This window comes from Petaurus breviceps, unplaced genomic scaffold, assembly GCF_028583685.1.
Source record: "Petaurus breviceps papuanus isolate PSGF00001 unplaced genomic scaffold, PetGlider_PUasm1.0 37, whole genome shotgun sequence".
In the NCBI taxonomy this organism is placed as follows: Eukaryota; Metazoa; Chordata; class Mammalia; order Diprotodontia; family Petauridae; genus Petaurus; species Petaurus breviceps.
The window spans coordinates 109,537,434-109,562,154 of NW_027186296.1; the positions used below are offsets into that span (position 1 = coordinate 109,537,434).

At 39.3% G+C, this 24,721-nt stretch overlaps 1 protein-coding gene across 18 annotated transcripts in view; it reads right to left on the bottom strand.

The window, feature by feature from the left end:
* SORBS1 (sorbin and SH3 domain containing 1) overlaps positions 1-24,721 on the bottom strand; it is a 149,608-nt gene that overhangs the window by 87,564 nt on the left and 37,323 nt on the right. For all 18 annotated transcript variants that reach the window (XM_069099294.1, XM_069099291.1, XM_069099290.1 and 15 more), the window contains 4 exons: positions 21,760-21,904; positions 6,067-6,096; positions 2,372-2,544; positions 561-624 (listed from right to left, as the gene is read on the bottom strand). In XM_069099294.1, the coding sequence (XP_068955395.1) occupies positions 561-624; positions 2,372-2,544; positions 6,067-6,096; positions 21,760-21,904 (412 nt within the window). The remainder of the gene's footprint in view (positions 1-560; positions 625-2,371; positions 2,545-6,066; positions 6,097-21,759; positions 21,905-24,721) is intronic.

Here is a 24,721-nt window from a genome sequence, read left to right on the forward strand (position 1 = left end):
CAAGACTTGAATTCGGATCTTCCCTGTTCCAAGGTCAGCTCTCTAAGCCTTTATATTATATTGCCTCAAGCCATATAAATGATGATTATTGTTGTTGTAAGTGGGATAGGAAACAGAGAACTTAGAAACTTCTTCTTTAGTGCCTGAGCCAGGACAAAACCCAAGGTATTCTCACTGCAAGGCCAATGATCTTTCCCCACTTCTATCCCCATGGCTCTCTCTGACTGACATGCAGGAGGAGTCACCAAGAAGAAGTCATAGAGCTTAGCTTCCCACTGACAGGCTTGTTTCGGAGGCTGGTGTACAAGCTTAGACTTTGCTCAAACACAACCTGCATCCCACAAGCGACCGAGAAAACTTTACAGCAGAACTCCAAACTCCAACTCGTAGGCAGTTACAAAAAGGATCTTTCCCTGCAGCTCTTGGAGAAGTGGGGGTGCACCAAGCCAAAGAAACTCTTAACAGAGCACCTACATATAACCTCTGTGCAAATATGAGTCTAGACCCTGTCATTATAACCATAATGTTGGCAGAGAGATCAGCCAAATTAAAACCAATACCTCTGTTAAGCTTGTGGATCTGTTTGAACATCGTCTTATACCAGTCTTTGGATCTCTCAGTGTTCTAGATAAAAAAAGAAGAAAGAAATATAATCAAAATCTTATGGCTTAGAACTTTTATGATTATTACAGAAACAAAAATCACAGCCTACTACAAGTAAGCTGGAATATGTGATGATAAACAAAGTTAAATCCATCCAAATAGCATTTCTTAACTTGATGATTTACATTTAGACCTCTATCTTGATTTTTTTTTTGTATTCTGGATTTTCAATATAAACTAAAATATCATTCACAAAAAGAGATATTTAAACTCTTCTTTGTCAATGCTTATACCTTTGATTTCTTTCTTGCCTTATTGCTACAGTTAGCATTTCTAGAACGATGATTATCAAGGAATGTTAAGGGGTTCCCTGAACTTGTCTTTTTGAGTTGCCATATTTTCCAGAAACACCAGACCCAGAGCATGCAGGAGGCCTTGATGTGTCAAGGAAGAAGCCCCATGTTAATAATAAAGATGATAACTACTCATATTCATACAGTGCTTTAAGGTTATTTGAAGCACTTTACAAATATTGTCTCATTTTATCCTTCCAACATCCCTGGGAGGTGCATGCTGTTATTCCCCACATTTCACAATGAAGGAGACCAAGAGAGACAGAGATTAAATGAATTTCCTAGGGTCACACAGTCAGGGAGTATCTGAGTCTAGATGGGAACTCAAGTCTCTCTGACTCCAAATCCAACAGTCTATTTACTGAACCACAATTAATATCAACACTAATATCTAGTTCCTCTAAAACCCAGAGCTAGAACTATGGCAAGGCATCATGGAGAATAAGCTCCCAAAAGGAAGAAAAAGTACGATCAGGGTCAACGTGATAGTTGTCTTCCTGAAAGACTGCAGTGTGCAAGAGCAATGTGTCTTGTTCTACTTAGTATAAGAGGGAGGAACTAGGCACCATGGTGTAGAAGCTGCCCACAGGGAAATAGAAACCTGGTACCAAGAAAAACTTCCTAACAATTTGGTGTCCCTATAGGTATCCACTATAGAAATTCTTCCACATTGGAAATTCTTCCAATTCCATGAATCCTTCCTTGATTGTTGCAGTAAGAATTTATCTTTTTCCTCCTTAGACCTTTCAGATGCTTTTTTACATCTCCCTGTCTTATATACTCAATATATCCTATTTTTACCTTGTGATGTACTGTTTCTTATCTCCTCCATGAGATTATAAACAACGTTAAGACAAGAACCAATTCTTACTTATCTTTTTCCCTCCTTATCACCTTGCAAAGAGATGCTATGTCAGAAGTGGGGAACATGCAGCCTTCAGGCCACATGTGACCTTTGGGGATTTGTTCTGTGAAGTTTGGATTCAGTCAAAGGGCCTCACTTGAAGAAGACCTAGAGGGCCATATGTGGCCTTGAGGCCACAGGTTCCCCACCCTGTTGTGCACAGAAGGTGTTTAATAAATTTGTTAAATAAAGAAACTCAGAAGATAAAAGTATTCCATGTTTATGATTGGGTTGCTTAAATTTATAAGCAAGATGACATGGAAATAATCATCAAGGACCACTTTGTAGTTGGCCATGAAACCATATTGAAGGTCTTCTTAATCATCCTTCTGGTCATACATACATAAAGACATATAGATAAATGTAGAATATATATGCAGTGTGTGTGTATATGTGTGTGTGTTTATGTGTGTGTGTGGTGTGTGCATGTGTGTAAAACTGGTGACATACATATTGTACTAAATCTGTTTCAAGACTTGGTTAATAATGACTCTCAGAGAGGGGCTCATACCCTTAGTGGAATGCCCACTTCATCCATGGAACCATCACTTAGGCACTGAGGGCTCTTAACCAGTCTTCTACTTTCATCCTTTACTGCTTTATCTGGTCGTGTGCTAGGAACAACTTTCTCCCATGTTGGTGCTGAATCTACTTTCTCTTCATTCCTTCTCTCAGGTACGGGATCTGGAATTGAAGGGGAATTATATTATTACTCTCCTTATTATAAATGCTTCACAATACCTGGCCTCAGGCATAAGTGATCGAGGGAAGTTGAACAACTTCTTCTAGAACTTTTGAAATGAGACAGGATACGGTGCAACACTGATGTCTGGATAGTAATATTCCTGTATTTCCTAGTTTAACTTATTTTATCTAGAGGTTGAAGAACTAGGTACCCACAGGAGCTGGACACAGAACCATTTCTACTGATTACACAGTCATAATTAATTTCCTTGTGACCTTCAATAAGCCGATTGCTTGATTCTCAAACATATCTTTAATCACTGACATTTTAACTTGTAAAGGGATTTCTCCCTTGAGCATATTGCAAGGAGGTCAGCTAAAATTTGGGACAAATATTTAACCAGACTCCAGTCAACAAAGAGAGGAATTTCTGGTCCATGGATTATGGTGGATGTGAAAACAGTCTCAAAACTAGGGTGTTATACAAATTTGAAGTATTAAGGTAAGTAGCAGAAGGAACACTGGACTTGGAATCAAAGAACCTGGGTTTGAATCCTGACTTGAACACTTATATGACCTTTAACCAAGTTGCTTAACCTCCCTAGCCCTCACTTGTTATTGAGGACAGAAATGGAAACAATAGGGGTAGAAGCTACAAGGGGACAGATTTAGGCTTGATATAAGAAACATCTTATTAACAGGTTGAACTAAGGCACAACCAGTTGCCTTAGGAGTGAGTGAGTCTCCCTCCACAGGAGAGCCTAAATGACCACTTCTCAGTGAAACTAGAGATTTCTATTCAGATAGAGGTTGGACTTGTTGAACAGCCAAGGCCGTGAGTCGATATCTATGTATCTATATCTATATCTTTTTAAGACAGATTCAGTCTGATACCTTGAGGCCTCTACTGGTAAGGCTGATACCTGGGAGGGTGTGATCAAGGGGAAAAATTACTTGGGAGAAAGCTACTTTCTTATCTTTTTATCCTAATTATTTTTTCTAATGGTGGTGAGGTCAGTCATTTCTGTTGTAGAAGGAATGTTGTCAGTGTCCTCTGAATGTTTGTGCCTTGGGAAAAAGCCTTAGTTACCCCACCCTAGTTATGGCCATAAATATATGTAGGCCAGTAATTGCCCATAAACATCAGACTGAAGACATTCAAAACCACGAAAAATGAACGAAAAGTGAGTGGAAGGTCAGCCTTTATCTGAAGGCACTCATGACAAATTTGTTATTATGCTTCAGAGGGTCTTCTACCCTTAAAAAACAGCTTAGAGTAATTTATAGTAAGTGCTCAGTTAAAAATTGACATGTTTTTAAATGGAGTAAGTTACAATGAAGGTCAAATTGTACTTCCCAACAACACACAGTAAAAATACAACATAACACCCCTTGTTTGCAATTCAGGTGCTTGTCCTGTTCCCTGGCACCACCCTAATGGATATTTTCTGTATTTATTATAGAAATCCTTCAACGTGTCCAAAAGATTCATCCCTGGTTTTATCAAGCACTCTTTCTTAGTCTTCACTGGAAAAAAAAATCAGTTTTACAATTCACATTTTTTCTAAAGTGGGTTTGTTTCTATGTTTACTTTCTTGATCCTGGGAAAGGACTACAAATGTAAATGCCATAGGGCAAAGGTTGGCAACATTTTATTCCAAGAGGGCCTACTGTAACCATTTTCAGCTTGATATTTCCCCTTGGAGACGACTTTCTAAGGCAGCTTATTTCATTCTCTTGGCCTACACAGACTAGAGGAGCTTCGTTTTCCCCTGATAGCAGATTCTTTTGCATATCTGGGCAGATGGATGCCTTAGAGAGTCAGAGAGTTGTCCCCTAAAACCATATGCCCCCTGTATGTGTTCTGGCAATGGCTGACAAACAAGCCTGTTACTCCTTTCCTACACAAAAAGATGAGCACAGGGATGCAAAGAAAGTACACCCTAGGGAAGCACAAAGATACTTTTCAGGCCTCCCCTGACATGTTTCTCCATCATATACACTCTCAGAATGTAGGGTTACCAACCATGTTTTTGTTTAGAAACTCTGCCGCTGCACATGGGTTCAATGGCTGAGCTCAGTAGGAAGGCATTCTTTCCCCAAATATTTGGAAAGTCAAGAAAGGACCCAGAGACAAATCATCTTCTCACAGGTCTCTGGCACCTCTGAGTGGTACTCTAGCCTTTATTTCTTAGTTTGGGGCCAGGAAATGGGTTAGGCAAGAAACAGTAATATGAAGATGGAAAAGGCCAAAGTCTAATTGGCATGATTACAGCTCAGCACAGTCCTGATTGTTAGTTATTAACACTATGGAACAAATATGGGGCAAGGCCTATATATACTATTAAGAGAAGTGTTGTTTCTTTGTTCAACATATCAGTTCATTAGTGGGATGGCAGCAGAGTGGGGTGAAAAATGAGTAGAGATAATAACCATTGGATCTTATGGAATCAGGATGAAAAATTCTGATCTGGAAGCTTTTGGGACTATCTAGGGTCCAACTCTGTAATTTGGCAGCAGAATTTAAAAGTTCAATCCCTCAAATGTAGCAAGTCTAGACTCATCATGATATGGCCCTACATTTTGTTGGTCTCTGCATGACCCTACTTATCTTTCTTACTTCGATCTTGATTCTCTGTGATATGGTTTCATCGCCAATATTCAAAAGGCCAACTGAACATTTTTGATACCTACAGAAGTCATATGCTCAGGTCTTAAACCAAGGGCTAGGAAGAATCCTTTGCTATGATGTTTTACTCTAACTGCCATGATTGCTGGCAGCTAGGAATTGGGTGATGGGACCCAATCCAAGTCACGAGTGTGTTAGAGTCCAGGGAATTGCTTTAAAAGCAGGTAGCTAGGCATAAAAAATGAAGAGAGTTTACATTTGCCCATAAGAATGAATGATTACCATGTTGTAAGAGTATCAAGATGTTTACCCAATGCTGATAATGGGTAAATAGTTATGGTTGGTAGTCCATGTTTGTAGCAGGTGATTTTTGTGAATGGAGTTGAATGTGGAGAAGGCAGTGAGTTTGCAAAAGCATATAGCATGATTGGTTAATTAACTAAAAAGGGAACAAATAGCACAGTTACAAGGCAGTATGTGAACAGCAATGTGCTTTAGTTATGAATCTTTAGATAATTTAAAGGTGAATTTTGAGTCTTTGGATACAGTTACCTAGATGTTTCAGGCTGCGGTATACAAGGGTACCAGCAGATTCAGAGTGTGTAAAGTATTTAAATTTGAGAGTATAAAGTGGGACTCTTGTAAAAATTTCACTGGTCAGGGATAAGACCATCTGCTAGGAAAAAATAACCCATCTATACATACTAACACAATTCTAATTTCTTATAGATAAGTGAAAACATGCTAAGGAATATCTTAAGTATAATTCAGCATAGTCTGGGCAGTGCCCTGGGTTGCCAAGGGCACTGTTTGATAGCTGAAAGAGAATGGGATGCTTTGCCCTAGCAGAAGAAACATTTGAAAGAAAGAAGGCAAAGGGGATTACTACTCACCTGTTAGACTATTAAGCCGCTTTTGTTGTTCTGTAATAAAAGAAGAAAAACACAAAAAGAGTGAAACACAAGGTACATGAAAGGCAAAGAAGATCTGGTGACAAGTTATTCTGTTCCAAAACTCACTGCACTTTACCATCCTTTATTTCCAGATGCCAAAATGAAAAACAACCCCAAATGACAAAGTAGGTTTTACAGGGGGGAATGCTGACGCTCAAGCTCTGACACCTATCTCCAATGTGCATTTATTAAGCACCTACTATGTCCAGGCACTGTGCTAATTGTTGGAAACACAAAGACAAAATGGAAAACAACCCCTGCTCTCAAGAAGGCTCCAAATTTTAGGGTAGATACTCCTTTAAAGTGGATTCATTGATCGATTTGTTGAGTCTTCCCTTAAATGTATGTGATACGATTATAGAGTATGGATCTTGCTGTGGTCACTTGAAAGGGATCTGCCATGGAGGTGGATTTTGGGCATTGACACCTTACAAATTGGGCTTCAGAGACAGAGGGTGCCTCCTGATGACTAGATGACTGAGGCTCAGGAGCACAGACTGCTACTGGAGGAGAGTGCCTGGCACATAGTAGGAGCTTAATAAATGCTTCTTGACATGACTTGATGGAGAAGCTGCCTCTCTTATAGTCTATCAAAGGGATTTGTGATTATTCTCTTCTTTCTGGTACTCTCTCTCTTTGGATGTCCTTCCTGTTAGCAGAAAGGGATGACTTTCAAGAGAAGCACATGGTCATAGTCACGTACTTGCCCAGGGAAGTCTGAGAGGGGAATTTCTGGACATCCATCCACATGTGGACTAACTTCTATCTTTCTGTTTCCTTTTATGAGGTCAGAGATAACTAGTTCCAAGAATAGATATCTCCAGTCTTGGAGATTACTTTGTAGGAAATCCTTGAGTTCATAAATTCCTTCATTAGAGAACTTGGTTTCTCAGAAGGAAAACACTTCTTTGATAGCATGCTTCTCAGAAAAAGGAGGCCCACCAACAGGCTGCCCCTGCAGCTGACATGCCATGAAGAGCCAGGAGATATACACCATGCCAACCCTCCATAGCACTGCTGTAAATTGCTGAGATATTGCAAGTCAGAGGTGAATGGCAAATAGTTGTTCTCCAGTCCCACCCACAAAGTAGCTTCCTCCACCTTCCAGAAGCATTTCAGCATTCTTATATTTCTGTATGTGCTTTCGGGCTCCTATGAGTTCTTGGAGTCTTAGGCAATTTCCTTAGTGGAGGAAATAAAAAGCTGACCCATACTCAATAGCTAAATTGTCAAGTGAGTAACCTGATGCTTTCATTTGGGAAATCAAGACATGAATCATATCAAAGATGTATGTTAGAGATTTTACTGTAGAATTCTGGGGGGGGGGGGCATAAGAAGCCAAGGAGTCAAACTGACCCCTATCAGGTCAGCTTCCCAGGAATGAAAGGCATCCGTATGAACCGAGAGTCTTTTGGAGGGACCTAGAACACAGGTCATACTCCTTTGCAGTACTCTAGGTACACATACAAGTAAGCGAACACAGAAATGGCAGATATCTTAAAAACTGCTAAAGTTGGAACAACCATAAAAATAAATGTAAAGCAAATACCAGACTATAAATACTTTATCAACATTAAAAAAAAAACTTTCTGCTTGCCTCTGCTCCCACGCCCATCATCAGCTGACCTGAAGTAAACAGCAATGATTTTAGGAAGAACAAATCTTGAAGAGACTACCACTCGACAGCTATATTCAATTCAACAAACATTATGTTCCAGAGGTCCAATATCTTATAGTGGAAAAGAGACTAGATTTGGATTAAAAAAAAATCAAATCTGAATTTGAATGTTAACTGCTACTGAACTGCAGAATCATGAAGCAAGTCACTTGACTTCCCTGGGCCTCGGTTTCCCAAAATTTTAAAATGGGGAAAATTGTTTCTTCCCTACTCAGGGTCTCTTCCCACTCAGGAGCTGTGGGAAGGACCAATGGGGAAGTGTTGACAAAATGCTTTGTGGATAAAAATGTTATTATTGATAGAGATAGATAGCAGGCCAGTCAGCCAGGAGGCAGATATCATTCTGTTTTGTGTGAAATGCCTTCAAAGAAGATTATCTGGGTGGTATACAATATTTAAGACCAGGATTCCAATCCCAGCTCCTTCACTGTTGCATGAAGTTGGATAAGCCCTGTCCTTTCTCTGAGACTCAGTTTCTCCCTCAGCAGAACAAAGGCTACACTAGACTAACTCTAAGGGCCAGTCCAGATATAATGTTCTAAAATCCTGAGATTGTGAGAGCAAACATTCCATGTGGCTATTTCTGTTCACCAGAAGCTTAGAACTGCTTTGTGAAATTCAGAGCAGAGCAAAGCTCAGTTAGCAAGGCCAAATTGTTCATACGTTATATACCAGCAGGACTGAGTTAAAAGGAACTCTTTCTATATGAGGGTAGGAAGAAGAAAAATCTCTTTTAGAATGTTTAAACTAGGTTTCAGAAAGTGGGGTAAAGATATCATTGCTTCAAGATTGAAATTGTTAAGAAATTGTGTCTATGACTAGGGCGTGTGTGGCAGAATATAGCTGCCAAGCTGGGCAGATTCCAAAGCAAAGCTAAGGACATTCTACTGACATAATCTCTGTTTATGTTTTGTTTTTTAAAAAAGGCCTGGAGGTAGTGGTTCTCAAAATGGTTAATAATATAAAATCGAATCTCCAAATATTCTAATATTCCATTAGATTGTGTGCTCCTTGAGGACCAATGTTAAGTACAATGCCTAGTTAACAGTAGGGACTTAAAAAATAGCGATTTACTGATTGGCAAACGTCCTCAACTCTTCCTGCTGAATGTGTGTGTGACTTGAAGCAGCAAAGTGGCCATGTGGATAGAGTTCTAGACTCTGAGAATGGAAGATATGAATTAAAATCCTCTCTCAGGACTAGCTGTGTGACCCTGGGCAAGTCACTTAATCTCTACCTGCCTCAGTTTCCTTACCTGTAAAAATGGAGATAATAATTCTCTCCTACATCACAGAGCTGTTGTGAAGATCAAATGAGATAACAAATGTAAAGTGTTTTTGTTAACCTTAAAGATACTATATAAATGTCATCTATTATTATTTTTCTAGTGCTTGGCCCAGCGCCTGGTATATGTTGTTGTTGCTAGGTGACACAGCAGATAGAGTGCCAGGTCTGGAGTCAGGAAGACTCATCTTTCTGAGTTCAAATCTGGCCTCAGATACTTACTGGCTGTGTGATCCTGGGTGAGTTATTTAATCCTGCTTGCCTCAGTTTCCTCATCTGTCAAATGAGCTAGAGGAGGAAATGGCGAACCACTCCAGTATCTTTGCCAGGAAAACCCCAAATGGGGTCACAAAGATTGGGACATGACTGAAATGACTGAACAACAACAATGAACCACTAATAGGTTCTGAAGAAACAGACTGGGATATTTCCATTCTTTTCTTGAGTTTTACATTTAGGCTATATCAAAATTCTATTTTCATAGGCCATATTCTCTTCTAGAATCCCAGCTTTGAGATGGAGACAGGAACCAGAGGGTTCCTGTGTGTGAAGGCTGGAGGGTTTCACATATTCAAGGCAGAGACAATGAATATCACAAGTAATACAGCTATGATGAAACGGCTTCCTAACATAAGTGAGGATGAGAACGTTAGTGTTTCTGACTCATGAGTCAATCTGCTACATGAAAACACTCCTGAAGAAACTGCCTTCCCCTTTGGGCACTAACTTACTTCTCCTATGTGAATTAGCTTAGATAAAGAAGAAAAGGATGATTCAGAAAAATTCATAGGAAATTGCATGTTCCCTTTTCTTCTTCAATAGCAATATTTTCAACATTGAAGAAGGTGCTACTAGTAAGTGTCAGTGGAACTTCTGGAAACAGACTGGTTTATTGGACACTTTAGAACAGAAGTAAGGACCCTTTTTTTTTCTGTTGAAAGTATCTGATAAACAAGAGGGGGGAAAAATGAACTAAAGGCTATCCTTAAGTGAAAAGCAGTGTAATTTAAAGCTTTGTTGTTTCCACTGAGACAAGAGAGACAGAGAGAGACACAGAGAGACAGAGAGAGAGAGAGACAGAGAGAACATTTCACTCAAGTTATTATTAAATGGGGAACATAAAACACTAGTCAATAAGCATAAGTAATAAAAATAGATTTCTGCTTCACCTGTTAATAGATTCAGAGCTGGAAAGGATCCTAGAGGCTATTGATTATGACTAGGTGGATAGAGAATTGGGCCTGGGGTCAGAAAGACCTGAGTTCAAATCCAGCCTCAGACACTTACTAGCTGTGTGACCCTGGGCAAGTCACTTCACCCTGTTTGTCTCAGTTTGCTCATCTGTAAAGTGATCTAGAGAGGGAAATGGAAAACCACTCCAGTATCTTTGCCAAGAAAACCCCAAATGGGGTCACAAAGAGTCAGACACAATTCAACAACAACTTATTTTAAAGATGAGACACTGCAAGATTTAACAACTCACTCAGAGTCACACAGTCAGTAAATGTCTGAGGGGGACAAAGCAGGGGGAGAGAAGGCCAACCTCAGACGTGAAGGTCCTGAATATCTGACGCCAGAGGAAATGATCACCGTCATTGAAATTCTGGTGAAGCAGACTTTCTGTACTGGCAAATAGCTAGCCTGCCTTCCTTTTCAAATTCCAAGGTATAAGGCATGTCTTAGAAATATACTTTGGAACCTTGGGGTTTGTTGGATCAACACATCAAATCATTGCTTCAGAGCTCCCTTGACAGGCAAGAGTTGTCAAGGGCGTGGAAGGTTCCAGTCTAAGTACAAGTCCTATAAATTGCACCATTAAATGTCTCCTGCAGGATTGCTTCATGTTGTCTAGATGCCAATCAAATGGAAGAAAGGGCACTGAGAGCAAGCTTCTGACCTCTCCACAAAGATCTAAGATTTCATCAAGTTTTTTTCCTCATGAACAAGTTGTAAACATCTAGGGAGGACTGAGAGGGCAGCAGAGGAAGGAAACGAGAATTTATTAAGTACCTATTATGGGATAGGCACTGTGATTAGCCAATATTACTTGATCTTCACCACAACCCTAGGATGTGAGTGCTATTATTATCTCCATTTTACAGTGGAGGGAAACTGAGGCAGACAGCAGTTAAGTAACTCGCCCAGGGTTACACAGCTAGTAAGTATCTGAGATACAATTTGAACTCAGGTCTTCCTAACTCTAAATAAGCACTCTATCTATTATGCCACTGAGACGCCCAGAAATAAATATTTAAATACTTTTTTTTTTCTAAATAAATATAATATGAGCTCTCAGTGCCTCTCCTCCTCAAATATGTCACTTAAAATTGCATCTGAAGCTTTGTGAGATTTTGCAGGCCCTTGCTTGGAATATTTTTTACTTTTCTTTTAGAAATAATTTGATCAAACTTAGTGATCTGGCTTCTCTGCCCACAGCAGATTAGAAGAAACATATTTTAAAAGAGGGCTGGGGAGGCAGAAATACACATATGAACAATAACAATAAGTGACATCTATCAGCATGGCCTCGGCAGAGGAGAAAAGAAAAACTATAGACATGATAATTCAAAAAGCAAACGAGCCTGTGGCCCTCTAGTAGAAGCAGAACCTCCCCTCCACACAAGCACACGTCAAGCATCTCTGGGCACACTGAGAAAGTACAGTAAACAGTTACTCATACTGACAACTCCAATGATTCCAGAAGAAAAAGCGACATTTTTTCCCATGTGCTGTTTTCTTATTATGTTTTAAAAGTCTTGAAATGAGAGTTAAAGAAAAATTTTTACTCCAAATGGTTAAAGGAAAAACAAATTTCAGATTCAAAAATGGAATGTTGCCCAATTCACTCAGGTGAAACATTTCATTCCCCAACAAAACCACACAAATGAGGCATTAGTCTTCTTAAACAGTCAAAGTATAGCCAGACATTAAGCTGGTTTAAGAACTAAAAGGTGAGAAGCAGGAACATTCAGGCAGTTAAGGATCCCAGGCAGTACACTATACACTATCCCACCCATCTGCTGTACTGTTACTACTAGTATTACCACGACTACTATTACTACTACAACTACCACTGCTACTATTATAATTATTACAGCAACAACCACTACTACTACTATTACTAAAATAATTGCTACTATTACTACTACCACTACTATGATTACTACAACTATTACTAACACTACTACTGTTACAACTACTACTACTATTACAACTATTAGTACTGCAACTTCCACTGCTACTACTACTACCACTACTATGATTACTGCAACTATTACTAACACTACTACTGTTACTAGTGCTACAACAATTACTACTACTATTATCACTATTAGTACTACAACTTCCACTGCTACTACTACTACCACCATTACTACTATTACTAAAACGATTACTACTACTATTACAAATATTACTAATACAGCTACCACTGTTACTACTGCTGTTACTACTACCATCACAACTTTTTTACTACTATGACTACCACTCCTACTATTACTACTACTCCTAAAACAACTACTACTACTATAACTACTATTAATACTACTACTAGAAATAATAATAATAGCTAGCATTTATATATGGCATTAAGGTTTGCAAAGCAAACAAATACTATCTCATTTTACCCTCACAACAACTCTATGAGACAGGTACTACTATTATACCCATTTTACAGATTTACAGATAAGGAAACTGAGGCAAAGACTTTTCACCATTTTTGTTGCACTCTTCTATTTTGTCTCTTGTTTATTAATGTCCTTTTAAGATGTGGTAAACACATCTGAACACAATCCTCCACATGTGGTCCAACCATGGCAGGGGATAGTGGGATTGCTGTTTTCCTAGTCCTGGAAGCTAAGTCTCTCTTAATATAGCCTAAGGCTGTATTACTTTTTTTGGCTGTCACATCATATCTTTGACTTTGACTCTTCAAGACTCAACTGAAGCTTTACTCCACTGAAATTTCCAGATCTTCAGATGAACTGCTGTCTAATGCCTTTCCCCACTGTGTATTTGTGAAGATGATTTTTTGAACCAAAGTGAAAGACTTTACACTTCTCTCTATTAAGTTTCATCTTATTGAATTCAGCCTAATGTTCTAACCTGCCAAGATCTCTTTGAATCCCGACTCTGACATCTCAATGGAAACTCATTTTGATTATATTACGTTTGGGTTCCAGTCTTTCACTCAGGAGCATTCTAGGTGGCTGGGGAGATTAGAAACAAACATATAAATAACAACAATAGTAATTAGTGGCAGCTGACAGCATGACCTCAAGAGAAAAGAAAGGGAAAACTACATAAAATAATTTAAAAAGCAAATTACACTATGTTTACTGAGATATAATCTGAAACAAACCGACTAACATACCAGGATAAGAGCTTCAAATCAATCCTACCCTGCCCTGCCCTCTGCCCCACAGAGAACTTCATCTGATAATGTTTTCATTCACCACCTCCCTCAAACCAATCTGTTCTTCTGCTCATTCCTCTCCTGAATCCATGTCCAATCAGAACCCTTCCCCTTTTACCCCCATATTATCTATCTGTAGAGCCTGACCTAACACAAAAGAAAAAAGAGAGGTGGGCTGATGATCTGGGTTCATAGCCCAGCTTTGCTCCTTTCTACCTCGACACTTTGCCAGTGATTTATCCTTTGAGCTCCAGCTTCTTCATCTGTAAAAGGTGGAGACTGGACTGCATATTCTCTGGGGCTATGATTCCATGGATACTTCTTTCAATACTGATTAGCTGTTTTATATGGAGTATAAGGAAAGGGAAGAAGTATGTATAGACAGCCTACTATGTGCCACATACTGTGATAGGCACTTTGTGCAATTATCTCATTTGATTATCATCTCATAGAATAATCATCTCAATTATTTATTATCTCAAATTATCACCTACCTGCAAGGTAGGTGCAGTTATTATCACCATTTTATAGTTGAAGAAACTGAGGCAGATAGAGGTTAAGTAACTTGTCCACAGTTAGTGTCTGAGGCTCTATTTGAAGTCAGGTCTTGCTGACTCCAGGCCCAGGGCTCTATCCACTGTGCCATCTAGCTACATCAGAGGTATGATCAGGGGGTGTTCTGATAAATGTTTAACAACTAGCTCTCTGGTAGTGGGGGGGAGGAAGTATGCCCACAACAAAATTATAAGTTTAATATGCATCATCAACATTTTCTCTAATACTTTGTTAAAACTAGAAAGCCAACAAACAACTCAAGCCCTAATTTTCAATGTTTGTCAATTTCCAATACACAAATGCTTAAGAAGAAAATTTAACAATTGGTTGTCACAAGCTGAGTTCAACCCGACTTCAGCACATCTGGGTATGACTGTCTTCCAAATCTTTTTTTCAGTTGATGACTCGGCAGCTCAAGGCTGACCTTTACCTTCACTTAATCCCATTCTTTCTAGCTATAGGCTATAAAAATAGCTATAATAATTGTTGGCATTTATATAGTGTCTTAAGGAATACTATATGAGAGGAACCTTACATATATATATGCATATGTACATATATATATATATATATATTCACCTAAGGAGGTAGGGGTACTTATTATTTCCCATTTGACAGATGAGGAAACTAAGGTAGGAAGAGGTTGTCACACTAAAATCACACTGCCAAAGTGTCCAAGGCTGGATCTGAACTCAGGACTTCTTGACTTCAGCTCTCCCACCATGCCACCTAGCTGTCTATTACTATCCTTTCATGGGGATGACTCCTTATTAAATCTATCCCCTCCTCAGATGGACTGGGCCAGGGAGTCCATAAATTCCACCAACAAAAGATGTAAAATGAATGGCCATCCTGCATCTCAGCCAAGATGAATGAAGTCTGACCAACCCCAATGGTATTCATTAGTGAACATTGGATCATGGAATTTCAGTCCTGAAAGTAAAGAGCTGCATTTTGCTCTGACCTTGAAGGCATTTCTGAGCACACTTCTAAATGACTAGGCACCTATAATAAGAGCCCATTCTTCTCAGTTCAATTTTAGTTCCCTGACAAGAATGATGGCTGTGCCTTAAAGTACAGTTCCCTCTAGCTGAAGTTAATACTGATTCCATAGGTACCTAAAATCACCTTGACAACCATCTGAATTAACACCAGTAACCTCAATCCATCTGCAGAAACACTGACTCATAGAAAGAGAACCAGACTAGAAATCAGGAATCTGGATTGGGAAGGGAAGGGAACAATCATTTATTAAGTGCCTACTGTGTGCTAGATTGGGGGCAACTAGGTGGTCTAGTGAATAGAGTATTGGGCCTGGAGTTAGGAAGACCTGAGTTCAAAATTGACCTCTGACACTTACTAGCTGTGTGACCCTGGGCAAGTCACTTACCCCTGTCTGCCTCCCATTCTAGTATCTTTGCCAAGAAAACTCCAAAAGAAGAGTTGGAAACAACTAAAAAATGACTAAACAACAAGGCGACAGGTGTAAGTGCTGAGCACTATTATCCCATTTGGTGCTCGTGAAAACCTTGAGAAGTAGGTACTATTATTACCTTCATTTTACAGTTGGAAGAAACTAAGGCAGGTAGAGGTAAAGTGACTTGCCCAAGGTCACACTTCTATAAGTGTCTGAGGCTGGTTTCAGATTCAGTTCTTCCTGATTCCAGGCCCAACACTCTGTCCACTATACCACCTTGCTGTCTCTAACGGCCGCAGGGGCCATTTCTGCAAGAGTAACTGACTGAATTTTTTAAAAGAAAAGAAAAGCCTGGTCAAAATAATCTAGCACTGAAAATGAACAGTGTTAAAAGAGCAGCTTCTGGAATAAATCTAGGGGAAATGTAACTTTGATTCGTAACTAAGATACCAGTAATACCTGATATTTAAAAATCAGTTTCTAATTGCTTATCTTCATTCTTGAGATAAATAATCTAAACTGGGCCAAAAGCCATCATTCCCTCCTTAAACTTATTCTGCCACTGAATCTTGCTTTCACTAATTCTACCTATATATAGAACTGGAATGGAGAGATTATGATGATAAGATGGTGAAGATGTAGCAAGGGTTTCTCTAACTTTATGATTAATTTTCTTAAGCCTAAAGAATTTTTTTTCTTTTTTCTTTTCTTTTTTGGAGGGGGGACTGGAGGGCAATTGGGATTAAGTGACTTGCCCAAGGTCACATGACTAGTTTTGTGTCGAGTGTCTGAGGCTGGATTTGAACTCAGGTCCTCCTGATTCCAGGGCCGGTGTTCTATTTACTGCTCCACCTAGCCTCCCCAGGCCTAAAGAATTTTTAACACTCCATTCCTGCTGTCCTCTGGGAGAAACCTTCCCTTAAACTATAAATTAAGAGATTACAAAGGGGCTAAAGACAGTCTTTTGCTTCCTCCTTGCTGGTGTGGAGAACTGGCCATCCCCATTCTTGGTTTGACCAAGACTGCTGGGAATTAGAAGAAACAATCCTGGTTTATGAAGCTAATACCATAAAGTCAGCTCAGAAGAAGCCACTCATGGACTTCATAAGTTTGGGTCTTTTCCCCAAACATATTTTTTTTCTTAACTGGACTATAAAATACACTGATGGATAGTTTGGAACTTAGCTACCCAAAATGTGTAACCTTACACACAAATTGCCCATGATTCAAAAAGTATCACAGATCATAAAATGTTACATCTGCAAGGGACTTCAGAGATCACTCACTACCACCTCCCCGTCTTGTGGATGATGAAGTGATGGGTCAACGTCATGGAGTCACCTTCCCAAAGTCACAAAGTTAGTAAGTGATACAGGTGGGACTCAAATTCTGAGCCCCCAATGAATTGTTCTTTCTATTGTGCTGAAGAGGCACATATCTCTAGGCAGTGGAGCTCAGTGGGAATAATGATGGATATGGAATCAGGAAGTCTGAATTTGAAGCCTAACTCTGGTATTCACTACCAGCATGACCATGGACAAGTCACAGACTCCGTGGGATCTAGTTTCTTTATCTGCTAAAATGAAGGGTTTGGACCAAGGTTTTCTCCAACTCAAAATTAAATGATATAATAGTTGTGAATTGTAATAGTATAGTGCTTGGCACATAGTAAGTGTTTAATAAATGTTTATGATGTTCCTCTTCTCCTAAATCTAAGATCTTTCAATCCACTGATATTTAGATATGCTATTTCATTTAACAAAATAGTTGAATGATCTCCCCGATTACTTGTATCCTTTAGATTCCAAGGTTCTCTCTGGGTAGACCTAGTAATTCCATTCCCTTGAAAACATCTGTTTAAATCATTGGAAGCTAAAAAAGAACCCAAGTTGATGATCTCAAATGGAAAGAAATCCCCTCCCCCCATGACGCTTATGCCATGGTTTTATTATCTCAAACTGGAACAGACCCGATGACTAGTTATTATCAGAAAGAGCTCCTCAGCATCAATATTCTTCAATACATTAAGAATGAGTGATTTTGTTCATGTGAGTACCCCTTCCATTGAAACAAAGGACCCACAGTCCCCCCTGTAATCATAGACATCATTCAAGAATATCTGTGAATTCAAAAGATTTCCCCAAAAGCCATCACCTATAACTAACCTGGTGGTTAATTCTCTCTAAATTTAATTAAGCTACTTCTTAGGTCAACTGACTTAGAATCTATCAAGGGATCCATCCTCAAAACCTTTCTCACTTGACAGGGCCTGGCAGAACTTGTGGTCCACTGAGCCTTTGAGACCCCCACAGCACACTAATACCACAACAAAGCATTTGAGTAGAACTTTGGTAGAGCACTGGTTATACAAGAGTGGTTGCATTTTGGTAGATATTTCCTTTCATCCAGATGGACTATACAAATCACTCCATCCAACAAGTCAATTCCTTCTGCTACCAAGGGGAACATTTGGTAGCAAATTCATCCTGGAGGGCTCATTTATATGCAGTTCTCAAAATAAGATGGTTTATCAGAGTCCTTCAGAGGTCCTTTTACAGATGAGGTGAATGACGAGTAATTCCTGCTTGAAATGTTTAGATCTGGTATTTAATAGTTCCACCAGTCCAGTTCAGGACTTCAAGGTACAGAAACTGAACTCCACATCTGGATGACCTAACATTATCCAGTGCACAAAGGATACATATGCCCAGAATACTCTACCTCTATCCAGGTAGGTTCTGATTCTAATCGATGAAGCAATACATACCATAGGAAACCAGTGCTGTTCAAACTTGCAGATCAGATTCTAGAGAACTGAGGACACTAAGGCCCTGGGCCTTTCATTGAAGCAGACAAGGGAAGATGGAGTAGTCTATTGTTAATGTGACCAATTAAATACTCATCCATGTTTTGTAGCATATTCTAAGTTCCTTTTATGAAGCCTCCTCCACAAGGAAGTGGGCTGGCCCTCCATCTGGATGGGAAAACAAGCCAGGCTCCTATTTTTTCAAAAGAATGTTAATTTTGCCTCTCATTCATCTGGTATCTAAAACATGTAGATTTGTCTTTAATCAGCACAGAATATCCACACTCAGAGTACTCCTCAGAGAGGTATTGACTGTGATCCAACATCTACCAAAAGTTCATTTTAGACTGCTGAGATTTGAAAGAAACATCCTAACATACATGGTGATTCTTCATGGAGAGGAAGGCAGAAGGTACTGTGGCTACAACATGGCACCTGGACTCAGGAAGACCCGAGTTCAAATCTGTCCTCAGACACTAGTTATATGACCTTAGGTAAGTCATTTAACCTCTGCCTGCCTCAGTTTCCTCAACTATAAAATTGTTCACTTGTTTTTCAGCCGTGTCCAACTCTTTGTGACCCCCCTTTGGGATTTTCTTGGCAAAGATACTAGAGTGTTTGCCATTTCCTTCTCCAGCTCATTTTAAAAATAAGGAAACTGAGGCAAACAGGGTTAAGTGACTTGTCCAGGGTCACACAGCTAGTAAGTGTCTGAAACTGGATTTGAACTCAGGAAGATAAGTTTTCCTAACTCCAGGCCTGGCACTGTATGTACTATGGCACCACCTAGTTGCCCTCAATTACAAAAAACTAAACACAGGTATAAAATACTAAACTATACTATAAAAACTCTAAACAATAAAATACTAAAATGCTAAAATAATAGCACCTACCTTACAGGATTGTTATGAAGGTCAAATGAAATAATACTTGTAAAGGACTTAGCACAGTGCCTGGGACATAGTAGGAACCATATAAAAGCTAGATGTTGTTATTGTTCATTGTTAAGCTCTCTAAGCTCTAGCCTTGTGTTAGATTATTAGAAAACAACTTACCCAAAACACACTCTCTCAGAGCCCCACAGAAGAGCCTTTACTGAATGCTAATGATAAGTCTTCAGCGTTTGTAGAAAGCCTACATGAATGTTCATCCAAAGAACACGTATTTGACTTTCACGCAGCCATAGTTGAAGGATGGCTCCCCAGCTACCTTCTTACCATCTGCTTTGTCAGTGATAGCAGAAATGCTCAGAACACTTAACCCTTTTACATCTTGAACTCCAGCTCTGATCACCCACTATTCAGATCAGTGGTTTCCTTAGTCACCTATGACATCCAGACCTGGCTCCGGTCAGCCTTACTTCATTCTCCCATCACCTCTTCATCAACTTCATGACTATGTACATGCAACTTCCTCCCCCACCATCACCACTGCCTCCACCTTTCCATCATCCAGTCAATACTGGTATTGCTTCTGGATGGAAAGAGTATGCTGGTCTACTCCCCTCCTTGGCCTCCCCTCTCCTTCATAAGTGTACTCTATCCTTACTAGGATATAAGTCCTTGAGGGCAAGGTTTTTTTATTTGCATCCCTAGGGCTTGGAACACAGCAATTGCCTGATAAACACTTTTTCATTCATTCATTATATAACTGTTTGTTATATAAGGTAACATGATAAATTCTTGTTTAAATTTAGTGCCAAGAAAAACTCCCTCCCAATAAATTCGTATACTTTATTTGTTCAGAAAACAAGAACTATATATAACCCAGTGTGTTCCCATTTTTTCTGTTTTAGCTGCCAGCTAAATTCATAGGCGTATAGAATTCAAAGCTGGAAGCAAGATTAGTGTTCATCTATTCTACCCTCCCCATTCTGCAGTGACCAGCTATACTGATTAACTCTTTCTAGAAGCCTGATAACAACATCTACTTTCCTACTTGTTCTAACTGATTTTCATCTCTTTTTATGTCTAATTGTACAACTGTATGCTGGATTGATCTTCATAGAGCTACTTGCAATCTTTTTTTTATTTTAATGTTTTATTACTACCTTTTAGCATTGAATCAGTCATTTCAAAGGGGGGAAAACCACTCCTCGCACCCGATTAAATTGTCCTTTGTGACCAAGGCAAACAAACAAAAATACCTGACACTGACAGCAACTTGCAATGTATAGGACTTTATGTCCTATCATCGCCCATCCCTCTGCCATGGAAGACAGTAATAGGCTTCACTATCTATTCAGCCAAAACAATCATTGGTTTCACAATCACTCAGAGTTCAGTTTCCTTTTCATTTACATTGATTTAGACATTGTGTATTATGTTGGTTTAGCTTTTTTTTATTATGCCACACATAATGCAAAACTTTCTATGCTTCTTTGAATTTCTTATATCCTTTGTCATTCTTAAAACACAATATTCTATTATGTTCATACACCACAGTTTGCTTGCTTGTTTTCAGGCCTTCCCCAATTGATGGGCACCTACTCGTTTCCTGCTCTTTGCGGCCACAGTGGGTTTTTGTGAGGATCCGGGTATAGGTCAGATCTTTGTTTTTGTCTTTGCCCAGCAATGAGGAAGCAGGGTCAAAGGGCACGAACAGTTTAATCACTTTTCTTACAGAAATTCAAACTAATATATAGGTAAGGGATACAGAAGGTAGGTTTTCAGGTGAGTCCTGAAGAAACCAAGAAAACTCAGAAATAGAGGTAAGCAGGTAGAACATTCTAGGTATAAGGGACAGGTGGTACAAAGGCATAAAGATGGGGCACAGAAATATGTGTGCCGAACAGCCAACAGGCCAGGATTTGTACTGGAGGACTGTAGAATCTGAGGAGGGCAGTACAGTGTAAGAGATCTGGAAAGGTCAGAAGGGGCCGGGTTATGAAGAACTTCCAGTGCCAAAAAGGGCAATTTCTATTTGATCATGGGAGTAATAGAGAATTACTTTATTGGGGTTGGGGTGGATGCAATATGGTCAGACCTACACTTTTGAAAAATCCCTTCAAACTCAAGGAACTGTGGCAATGAATCTTGTAAACTAAAAGTAAACAAATTAATAAAGACCAAAAAAAAAATCCCTTCAGCAGCTGAGTGGAAGATGGACTGGGGAAGGGAAAGATGTGAAGCAGGAAGACCAGTTAGAAAGCTTTTGCAACAGGCAGAGGTGATGAGGGCCTGAAGCAGGGTGGCGGCAGTGTGAGCAGACAGAAGTCCACTTGCCATCATTTCAAGGGAATGAGCATGAGCCTCTTTTTGTCACGGCTGCTCTATTCTTCTGGGAAGGCCATGGGAACTAGCAGACAGTGTCAGGTAGCCACGGAAGAGGCAGCCATGCTAGTGCCCAAGAGGGGAATGGTACTCATAGAAAGCATCATGGCAGGCAAGAAAGCCTTCTGGAAATCATTGGCAGGACCATGAATACCCATCAAACCAGCTGTAATTAAAATGAAGAGGCAGAGTGTCACGCTTCCTTACCTCGATTGTGTTGCAGAAGCACAATGGTGGGATTAACGATGGTAGTGGAAGGGTAAGCAGATGAAGGCTTGCTGACTGGTGGGAAAATCTGGGAATCAGTCCCAATGCGGGGTGAAGAAATTTCATTTACCAGAGAATCTGCACCCTGTAAAGAAGAATGCATTTTAACTGCTGATAAAAGCATAAAATTGGGGCTGATACAAACAGAAATTTAAAGCCAGGAGTACTGTAATTATAAAAAGAAATGTAGTAGCTGAAATATGGACAGAGAACATCTTGATTACACATTACATGTTAATTTCAATCAGAAATGTACTCATATGATTGTTTTCCTTTTGTTTTATTAGTATGAAGAAGGTGATGACAGACCTGTAAGTTTAAGTTTGAGCAGACACAATTTTTACCTGGAAACAAGCCATGAATCTATCTAATTATTGGAAAAGGACATTCAAATTCAGAGCAATATAGCATGCAAAACTCATGCACTTTTGAATGGATAAACCCAAGGGCAAGAGCTGGCTTAGTGAGGGAAACCAGGAAAAGTTTAGTACTATCATGGAGAGAAACATAAGACAGTGACATGAACACAACGTCAACCCAAGAACAGGTGGCATATAACCAATGGCGCCCTTTAGAAGGGCACTCCCGCCACATCATCCCTGAAAGACTTCACTAGGGCTGTGTTCCAGGTTTTAGAGATTATCCAAGAATGCTGTCTCCTTTTATTGGCCTCAGAATTTCAGGAGGATGGATCTCATTGATAAGAATCACATTAAAAAAATACATGAGCCATCCTGACCCAAATCTAGGCATGGACTGCCTTGACTCTGGTAGAAACAACTATTAAGTTAGTTTCCATCTAAGAATTGGTGTAGTGATAACAATAGATGAAATTAGTCTTTTAAAAAAGAAATGGGGGGAAAACCTTTCAAAATTACTTAAAAGGGATTTAGCTGCTTCCTTGGGTAAACAAATGTGTAAACCTAACACAGGTTTATAGGAAAAATCTGGAATATGCATCCCTAAGGTCAAAATATCAATATTAAGGTAGTTTCAACACAAAAATTTCAAAATGAATGAATTTAAAACATGTCCCATTAAGATCTCAAGTTGACAATGAGTTTGGAGATAACTCCAAATGACTCCAAGTAGCTTTGCCAAGAAAACTCCAAAAGGGGTCACAAAGCATTGTACATGACTGAAAAACAAGTGAACGACAAGAAAAATGAGCAGTTGTAAAGTATTTCCCTTGAAAACATTAAAAAAAATGTGGGCTTCATTAGTGTGGGCTTCAAGGTGGATCCAAATAAATTATTTTGTCAATGTGGGGAACACTTGGTGTGGAACCTTCCTTCACAGATACAGACCAGCAACCTGTCTGTAAGCTAGAAGCTTATCGAGCTGCCTAAGGGATGGAGAAATAGTGATTTATTCAAGGGGATGAAGGCAGTACATGTCAGAGCTGGGACCTGAACCTGGGTCTTCCTCTCTCCAAGTTCAGCCCACCATGCACCCTGCCATAGAACCTCTCAATCCACATGGATTCTGCAATATCAGGTACTTATAATATTGTAAAAGCAGTGTAGTCAACAAGGGAAAGATTGATGGAATTTTAATCAATGCATCTGTTCCAATTCGGCTTTGTCATTCAAGACATATAGTTGTGTGACCTTGAGTAAGTCACAACCTCTTTGGGCCTCAGTTTCTTCAAATGTAAAGTGAGGTAGTTAGATTAAATGACCTCTAAATCTATGATCCTTTGATCCTATGACCATGTGAACAAGTTAGGATTGCAGGCAGTCGGGTGGCACAGTGTTAGACTTGAAATCAGGAGGACCTGAGTTTGAATCCTGCCTCAGATACTTAGTAATTATGTGTCTCTGGGTAGGTCACTTAAACCCCTAGTCTCAGTTTCTTCATAGTACTTTACAGGGTTGTTGTGAAGATCAAAGGAAATACCATATGTATAGTTTCTTATAAACCTTAAACACTATATAAATGCTAGCTCGTATTTTTTAATTATTATTTTTATTGCTATGATAAAGCTAAAATTAAATGACACAGGTAAAGCTCATAGCACTATATACCTTAAAGTGCTATATTAATGTTAGCTACTACTATTATTAAATTCTTATCCTTTAAAAGCTATACAAGTGTCTATAGATATTAGAGTATCTCTGACCTGTTAACATATGAGTTTATTCCTTCCTTCCTACTTGAAAATAATAAATGAGGACAAAAAAACTCACAGGATGGACAGACATGGATGGATTGGAATCTGCATATTTAGGAGATGTATCCTCTTTAATGAGGTCTAAGACCCATAGAAATACTGAAGGAAAAGATGGAGAAGATTCCACTGAGTCAGTACCTTCTTAGTGGAAAGAACCACACTGTTTACCATTTGAATTTCTCTCTAAGGCCAAACCCCAAAACACCCAATGCTATGTGCCACTGACAGTCCAAAGCCCAGTTGCATCCAGGTGGTATAGATAAATTTCTGAAATCAAGACCATCTCATTCTGGCCATACTCTACAATCCCCATATCATACAATCACTTTAAACAAGCTGGGTGGAAAAATTCAAACTTACACATAAGTAACTCATGGTATAGCTAGCAAAAGGGGGTTGAGATAGAATTTTATTCTACATCAAGCTCCCCTGGTGCATTCAAAATATGATGCAATGGACAAAAACTTAACTTACACATAGCTAACGCTTCCAAAGTAAAAACTTTTGTGAAAAATGAATTGTCCTTGTGGTCTCCAAAATGTATAGAAACCATCCCAATTGTCCCCATACAGGATTGGGAAGCTAGATTGGTATAGGCACCTCCATGCCACACTGGCACCATAATATGCATGGCAATGTTGATCCTGCCCTTTTTTCTCAATATAGCTGACAAAAGATATTAGCTGGACCAGGTAGATCCAGTTCATGGGTATTCTTTGGCCTAATCAT